Below are 8,369 nucleotides of genomic sequence, written 5' to 3'. Positions count from 1 at the left end.
CTCACAGCACCCCTAAAGCTCACATGAAGCCATCAGGGGAGGCGCTGACCTCCCACCTTACAGAGGAAGAGACCGAGGCTCAGGGAGGTCTGACAACCCAGGTGTCCTGGCAGCCCTGACCTCCTTACCCTCTCCACCTCTGCTTTGACTGAAATGAGCCCTGTGCCCCACCCTCCAGAGAAACAATGCAACCCCTCAAATGACAATGCCACATTCATTCATTCAGCTTCTCACTCATTCATTCTTTAAGTCTTTACTGAACTCAAAGTCTTAGGAAGATTTTATTAAGCACTTTCCTGCAGTTGGACCAACATGGCCTGATACACCTTGGGTAGGGTCTAGATGTGAACGCAGCTGCCTGCAAGGCCCTCGGGGAGACTGCGGCCCCCCGGGCTCAATCCTGGAGCTTGCTGGTGTACACCTCGGCCCTGTCCAGGGGTGGCCCCCGGTTCACAGACGTGTACGAAGCCTCTGAGGTCCCCAGGGACTTGGGGACGGCCTCCTGCGTGATCTGGGAGTCGTGGGTGGTTTCTCCCTCAGCACTGCCCATGTCCCTGATGGAGGGCACGAAGACAGTCAGGGCTGGGGGTGCAGAGCAGACCCACACCCCTCAGCTGGCCAGGGACCCTTCTCATTAACCACTGCTTTCACAGATGTTGTCTTAGGCCTTCATTCAATAAACCGGTCTTTCCGGAGCACTTACGGGGTGCCAGGCCCTGGGATAAGGAAGGTGTCACTCTTTTGGAACTATGTGAACAATTTACAGGTCTTACCATGAGCTGGGCAGATGGCCCCAAAGAGCTAAGACTGTATATGGAAACAGACCACAGCAGACAGTGACTAGATAGAATGGGCAGGTCTAGGTGGAAGCCACCGGAGGGCTTCCTGGAGGAGGGGGCAGTTAATCTCTCCCTCAAAAAGGAAAGTGGGAGCACAGAAAGGCATTCCAGGCATTTGATAGGAAGTACTGGGGAATGTCTGGGGCAACACTGGGAAGTTTGGTGCAGCTGGAGTTGGGAGGGGGAGAGTAGGGGGACAAATGCTATCAGAAAAAGTCAGATAATAGGACCTTCGGTGCCAGATTAGGGTGCTACCCAAAGGGAGGAAGGGACATAACCACATCCTGACTGCTCCCAGGTCTGGCCAGACAGACCAGTCTCTTGATAGCTAATCTCATCTATTATTCGTGTTTTTGTTAACTTAAATGTCAGAGAGTTATCTGATTTCCCAGTTCACTGTCCCCTCCCTACTCCATCCCTCACCCACCCTACAAGTCTTTTCCTGCCTGGCTAATTTCTGTTTCCACTTAATTCCACCTACTCAAAGAACCTTTTCCATCAGCTCACCCCACCCTCACTGGAACAGGCACCCTCTATCTTTAAAGCCCCCTGGGTCTCCCTTCCTCTCTTCCTGAGAATTACACTGCATGTGAATTTTTGATTCATCCCTGCCCTGGTAAGAGTTTGTTCCTGCTGTTCCTTCTGCCAGGAAGCCCACCCTGATGCTCCAGGCAGGATCTGCCCTCCCTGGATTCCTTTGGATTCCCATACCTGCGGGTGCCTTGAGTCACTCCCTGCTCCATTCTCCCAAGATTAATGGATTGACTGCCTGCCTGTCTTCCCACCAGTTGCTCCAAACACCCTACAGGAGACCTTGAGTCCTAATCCAAATTGACATACATCAGAAGAAGCTCAGGAGCTCTGGTTAAGTGGCTGCATAACCTTGGGCCACCTTCCCCTCCTCAGGCCTCAGTTTCCCCATCTGTACAGCAACTGGGTGAATTATAATGACAACACAAGCTAATACCTGCTCAGCGGGTGGAGTGCTGCCCTGCGGCTCTACAGGGAATACTTCACTTACCCTCACAGCTCCACAGGGCAGATAATATTCATTAGAGTCTCCAGTTTCCAGAGGAGGAAACTGAGGCCTAGAAGGATAAGATACTTGCCCAAAGTGCGCAACTGTGTCAGAGCTGGGCTCCTCCCACAAAGCCTCGCTGCTAACCCTGATGAAGACTCAACCTTGGGACACCCCAGGACCCTGCTCCCCCCTCACTAGACCCCGCCCCACCAGCGTGGAAGGCAGCTCTCTTGCTCCTGGGCTCTCCCGGCCTAGGAAGGACCCCCCCTCCCCCGCCAATTCCACCCACCGTTGGAGTGTGTCCCTAAGTCCCGCCCCTAGCTGACCGGTACTCACACGAGGCTGAGGACAATGGCGCCAGCAAAGCCCACGAGCAGGAAGAAGGGCAGGGAGCCCAGGATGGATGTGATGACGATCATGCCCCCGCTCCGCCGGCCGGGCCACGTGTCGATCGACGAGTACGGGATGACTACAGGATGCAGGCTCAGTTACTCCCCAGACACCGCACCCCTCAGCCTTCTCCCAGGGGTGTACCCATGGCCCCTGCCCTGGTGGCCGAAAATCTCAGGGATGAAGCCAGGACCCTGCTCAGGGACTGCCTCCCCCTGGGTTTGAGGTGCAATTATCTGACTTGCCCCCACATCCCACTCCCCAACTTTCTCTTGTGTGTGTCTCGTCTCTCCCTCATTTAACTGCTTTTTTGCATAATTTTAAATTGTAAACTGACTCAAGTCTTCTAGTGAGACGGATGGGACACAGATTACAAACGACTGAAATGAAGGTAGAGCAAAGGTGCCTGGCCAAACGGAGCTAGGGGGACCGTGGTCTCCCTCTGCTCTGGCCGGTGTCCCCCTTTTGGAACTAAATGGACAAACCATCTATAGGTCCTACTGTGAGCCAGCACTTTGCATTCAGTGTCCCACAGAGATCCCATGAGACCCTCGTTCTGCAGACCGCTCACTGCAGCTTAGGGAGGTTGAGTTCACGTACAAGGGCTCTTAGACTCCAGCCTCAAGCCTGTAGGTCTGTCTGGTCCCAAAGGACACATTCTCTGCACAGACTGACCTCCAGGCTGTGCCCCCAGAGAGCTGGGCCTGGTGCTTTTGTCAGGGAAAACAGCAAGGCTTCTCCTTCCCACTTCTCTGATGGGAAAATGGGGTCCCGAAGGGCTCACACAGCAGTGACGCTCAGAGGCTGGGCTTGAACCTGGGACTCTCGCTCCCAGGGCAGTGCTGTTTCAGTGGGACCACGAGGCACGGGCACGCCCCTGGAGGAGTGGGCAGGAGCGAGGGTGGGAAGGAGCCGCCCAGCCACATACACCGTGGGTGGCAGGAGGCTCCAGGGGAAAAGCGCTGTGCTCCAGGCTGAGCCCATCTTGGGTGCCAAGCAGTCACCTCACGGAGGCTGAGGTGTGGTGCAGGCGAGTTCTAAAGTTAGGGTCCCAGGCCAGCAAAAATTTCCCTTGGAAATCTCTTCCATTGCCCCTAAAGTTCAGCAGACATGATTCCGTGTGTATAAATCTTGCATCTGTGTTAAGAACTCAGAGGGAGGCTTGCGCGGGGACAGGGCAGAATGTCCTGGGCCTGCGAGACTCCCCCCACCCATCTTTAGGAAAACATCTGGGTCTCCAGCTGTCTCCATGCCCCTGAGGCTAAGATGCCTCTGGAAACATCTTACATGGAAATGTTGTCCTGAGGGTTCAACAAAGGGGCCGGCTGGGTCTAAATGCAGGATAAACTCCATGCCCCTTGGAGGCAAATACACCATCAGGGCTGGCAATGCCGCTGAGTCTGACTTCAGTTACACCCGTGCAGCCCGCCCAGACACCCGCAAATCCTTCACCTTCCTCTGTCACGGCATCTCCTGCTCTTGAGGAAGGGAGGGAGGGAGGAGGATTTCTCAGGTTAAATTCTTTCAAGATGCATTTTCCTCATAACCCAATGGCCTGCCTGTGTCTGGGGAGACTTCGGAGTGACAGCATGAGTCTGTTTCCCAGGTTCCCTTGAGGACCGCCACCCAGCCCTGCCCCACCACTTACGCCGGTGGGTGCGGATGGGGTCTGACCATAGGGTCTGGTCCTGGACCAAGCCCGTGGACATATTGACGAGGACAAACTTGAACCTGGAAGGAAGTGGAGGGAGAATGACTTCTATCCATCCTGTGAGCCTCAGCCAGAAGGAGGGGGAAGGGGTTGGGGGTCGGGGCAGAGCTGGGACTTCCAGGAGATGGAAATCTAGGTGGGAGCCTTTGCATCAGCAGCACCTTCACCCCGGGCCCTTTCTGCAGGTCAGACGCCACATCCTCCACGAAGCCGCCAGAGTCTAGGCTTTCCTTCTGGGAGCCCCTCTGTTTCCCTGTTATATTTATTAGCACGTAGCGTATTTGCTGACAGTTGGCCCGTGCACCATCCTTGCATCTTTGCCTTCCTCTATTCCCAGCCTGGTCTTAGGTTTCACCGCAGGGACTTTTCCTTAAAAAGGAGTAATATCTGCTTGCAACCCCACCGCCCTGTGATAAGGGCTAACTTTATACGCAGAACATCCCAGTCAGGTGTTACAAATCGTAAAGGCAGACGAGGGGACTCCGTACAAAGCAGCCGACTTTAGGACTTCTTCACCCTCAGTTTAAAATGACAGATGTTCTGAGAACAAAGAAATCAACAGCCTCCAGTTTGACACTTAAGAAAAAAATGAAGACCCTTAAAATCTCTGTAGTGTCCAGCATTTTGCTTAATCCCTTGATTCTCAGGATTCGAAGATGGGAACTCTGGAGGCTGGAATTTGTGCCTGGTGTCCCCAAGGCAGGGTGGGCTTTGAGACCAAGGAAGGAGGAGAGGTTTTCACACATTAAGAACGAGGTCAGAGCACAGGGAACCATATTAAATTTCTTGTAATGAGGTATAATGGAAAAGACTCTGAAAAATATATGTATGTATGTATATGCATAACTGAATCGCTTTGCTGTACACCTGAAACTAACATTTTAAATTGACTACACTTCAATAAAAAGTAAGAATAATTAAAAAAAAAAAAAAAAAGAACAAGGTCAGAGTAAGGACTGAGGGTGGGGAAGGGGAGAGCCGGGACTCGTGTCCTGCTCGGCGGCCCAGGCCAGAGGAGGAGTGAGCCCTGCGAAAGGATGGCAGGTGAGGGGTGGCCTGGGCCCCAAATGTGGCCTAGAGGATACAGAGACCCCAACCGAGGCATCTCCAAGGTAACAGGAATGGGTGTCATCTAACCCAAGGCTGGGTAAGACCCCCGGCCATGGATCAGGGATGAGCCCCCAGCTCTTCACAGAGAAGATGCTCAGAAAATGAATCAGGGACCCTCTGTGCTGGGGTGGACCACAAAAGGGTATACGGGTAGGACCTTCGTGCTGAGCCCCAGCTTTTCTTGAGGTGACCTCCCCTCCCTCTCTGGACCACAGTTCCTTCCCTGTCAAACGAACTGCCACACAGGTGATAGGACAGAAGCAGGTGCATAATTTGTGGGGCCCAGTGCAAAAGGAAAATGAACCCCCATGTTTAAAAATTAAGAATTTCAAGGTGGCAGTGGCAGAGTATTAAGCCAAGAGTGGTCCTTCTGAGCGCAGGGCCCCGGGCACAGTCGCCAGCCCAGGAAGCCAGGAAGCCTTTATGGTACCTGGGACAGCCCTGGCACATGGTAGGTTCTGGAGAAAGGGCTCTCACACTGTAGCCCCTCCGGGGCGCCCCGAGGCAGGGGCTGGGGCCCACCTGCCGCTTTCCCGCTGCCGCTTATACGCACCTGTATTCCGTGGCTGCTGACAGGGGTGGGTTGCAGAGGCCCTGGAAGTTGGGGTCAAACAGGCAGGTCGCATTGGTGCCCACCCTGACCAGGTAGGCGTTCAGGATCTCCGAGGCCTGGGACACATCCCCAACAGCATCCAAGCTGGGCAGGTCACTGCATGGGGTCAGGTCAAAGGCTGCGGCCTTATAGGGACCTGTCCTTCCTCCCTCCGTCTGCTGGAATGTTGAGCTGAGTGGGGTCATGGTGCTGTCCTGTACAGAGGCATTCCTGGAGCTGGCTGTGGAGGCAGTGCCAGGGGCTGGGGGTGAGGTTCCTGGCCACCTTAGATCGGTCACCCATTCAGTCATTCATCCAATGTCCCTAAGCATCCTCTCTGTGCCAGCACTGTGCTGGTCCTAGGATTTCTTCCTTACTTGCTGGGTGACCTTGGACAACTCACTTTACCTCTCTGACTCTCTGTGAAATGGGAGAAAAATACTCTGCAGTGCCCACAGGCTAGGACTGGGATTGGGCACAGGTAGGCAGTCAGTACATGTCTGCTGAAAGAATAAAATGATGCTCTTACATGCACTGGTGTAAATGCCTGGCTGCTAGAAACATAAGAGGCTGTCATCGGGTTCCTACTCTCCTGATCCCAGGATCCTGCCAGTGAACAGGTGTGGGTGAGGCCAGAGCCGGCAGGTCCGAATGCGTGGCGTCCCTCCCACACCCTGATTTTGAACCACCTGGAGAAGCCTTGGCAAGGACTTGGACTTGAAGACCAGAGAATCTGATTTGTTCTCCAGCTCTGGGAGCTCCAGTGAATTACTCTGCCATTGTGAGCCCCGATTCTTTGCCCCTGTGATGGGCACTGTAACAGTGACCTGGCAGACTGCTTGTAACTATTGGCTCTAAGGTGTACAAAGCACCTGGCATGATGGACGTACTCAGTGATTGGTGGTGGCATTATTTCCCCTGCTAGGCTGGATGTCCCTCCAGGGCAGAGACGCATCTGTGACCACAGCACCCGGCCCAGGGCTGGCACAGAGCAGACACCGGTGTGTGAGGTGCATGGGTCAGGTTAATTCCAGGGATGGAGCACCCCTCTACCTGCCTCCTTCCCGCTTCCCTGCAGACAGGTCAAAGCCCCTTTCTGAGTAGCCCGAGGGAGGCAGGACCTTTACCTGAGTCGACCAGTACATAGAGGTAGACCTCGTAGGTGCCAGGGAGGGGCACGGAGCTGTCAAACATGCAGAGAGGCTTTTCCAAGGCCACGGTGGTGAGCGTGGGATTGTTGGTGGCAAAGGTCACACTAGCCAGTTGGGGCTGGAGGTTCACACCTGAAGGAGGCAATGAGGATAGGGGCTGACCCCTGGCAAAACTGGCCACATGTGTGGGCACCCCCTGCACACACACGTCTGCAGTTACTGAGCACCTGCTGTGTGCCAGGCACTGGGTTTCACTCTCCCCACAGGCCATCTCAGGAACTTGTCTCAGACACAAGCTTCACCCCTGTCCCCACCCAGCGATCCTGACCAGAAACTGGGCAATCCAGCTAAACAGCTACCCTCTTGCTCCCCGCAACAGACATGCCGTCGCCAATAACCCCACTGCCCCTCCTAAGCATTTCTCCACCCTGTCAGCCCAGTCTTAGAGTCCACCCTTTTCACCTGGACCCTAAGGAGCCCTCCCCCATCCTCTGCTCTCTAACCTGCAAACCTGACTGGGTCGCTCTCCTGCTGGGCCCCTTCCTGGCTCCGCACCCTGCTCCAACACAGTCCAGCCTCTCTGGAGAAGCAGCAAGGCCCTGAAGGGCTGGACCCTCTTTTGTTGGGTCTGCAGCCTCAGCTCTATGCAAACTTCCTGACCTCGTGCTCCAATCACACTGATGGACAATAGATGGGATGTTCCCAGGATACAGCATGCCACCCCCTCCTCCCTGAACTCGCCCATGCTGCTCCTTCACCTGAAATGTCCCTCCAGCTCCCGAGTCCAGGCATCACTGTGAGTCTAGACTAGTCCCCCTCTGCTCTCCCACAGCCTCCTGTTTGTGTCTTACAGCAGCCAACACAGAGCCCTTAAATCCGCATCAGAGGAAGCTTACTAACACTGTTGGCTATTATTATTACTATCTGGGCCCCCAGAGCCTTCACAGGGCCTGGCACAGAGCAGGCATTCACGTCTATTCCTGGAGTGAGTAAGTCAAGTTCCCAAACCTAATGCCACTTCCCATCGAGACCCCTCCGGAGGATCAAGGTGCATGCAGGACACGCCCCTCCCTGGGCACAGCCCCCTCCTCTCATCCCCCCGCTTACTCGAGCCAAGTCTCAGGCAGCCGAGGGCCAGCAGGACCCAGAGCGGAGGCATCGCCTGGGAGAAGCTGAGACAGGGCGGGTGGTCCAGGCAGCGAGAGGGCACCGCGCCTCTCCCGCGCCGCGCACCTGCGGGCCCTGGGCCCCGGCGCGCCCCGCCCCTGCCTGAGCCAGCCAATCCTCGGCCTCCTCGAAGGGTATTTGCATACACCCCGCCCCGGGCTCCCTGGGAGCGCGAGGCGTCCAGGGCACAAGTCCGTCCGCGCGGGACTTTCCCAGAGCCCTGCCCAGAGCCCTTACTGTGTGTCCAGGCTGGAACGGAGCCTTCACGGCGTCTCTCGCCTAATGATTCCTTAGGGGCAAACCATCCCCTCTTTGAGCGTCAGTTTCCATACTGTAAAGTGAGGACGCTAATTTCTTTACGCAATTCTATTTATGGAAACCCTAGTAT

At 55.2% G+C, this 8,369-nt stretch overlaps 1 protein-coding gene across 1 annotated transcript; it reads right to left on the bottom strand.

The window, feature by feature from the left end:
- Positions 1 to 239: 239 nt before the first annotated feature.
- On the bottom strand, positions 240 to 8,025 carry UPK3A (uroplakin 3A). The gene is made up of 6 exons (XM_006176653.2): positions 7,922 to 8,025; positions 6,791 to 6,946; positions 5,625 to 5,904; positions 3,899 to 3,981; positions 2,197 to 2,329; positions 240 to 554 (listed from the first exon to the last, which is right to left on the bottom strand). Exons 1-6 carry the CDS (start codon positions 7,971 to 7,973, stop codon positions 395 to 397), a joined length of 864 nt encoding a protein of 287 aa, XP_006176715.1. The 5' UTR covers positions 7,974 to 8,025; the 3' UTR covers positions 240 to 394.
- Positions 8,026 to 8,369: the final 344 nt, after the last annotated feature.

The sequence above is a fragment of the Camelus ferus genome, chromosome 12 (assembly GCF_009834535.1).
Source record: "Camelus ferus isolate YT-003-E chromosome 12, BCGSAC_Cfer_1.0, whole genome shotgun sequence".
Taxonomy (NCBI): Eukaryota; Metazoa; Chordata; class Mammalia; order Artiodactyla; family Camelidae; genus Camelus; species Camelus ferus.
Note: the sequence above shows the minus strand (reverse complement) of the source record. Positions and strands in the feature narration are given on the sequence as shown.

Bases quoted from the DNA above. Each gene is read 5' to 3' on its own strand.
- UPK3A (XM_006176653.2), bottom strand. From the start codon at position 7,973: ATGCCTCCGCTCTGGGTCCTGCTGGCCCTCGGCTGCCTGAGACTTGGC. The intron at 6,947-7,921 runs GTAAGCGGGGGG...TGCCTCCTTCAG, and splicing joins CTGCCTGAGACTTGGCTCGA to GTGTGAACCTCCAGCCCCAA. The intron at 2,330-3,898 runs GTAAGTGGTGGG...TGCATCCTGTAG, and splicing joins CCCCATCCGCACCCACCGGC to TCATCCCGTACTCGTCGATC.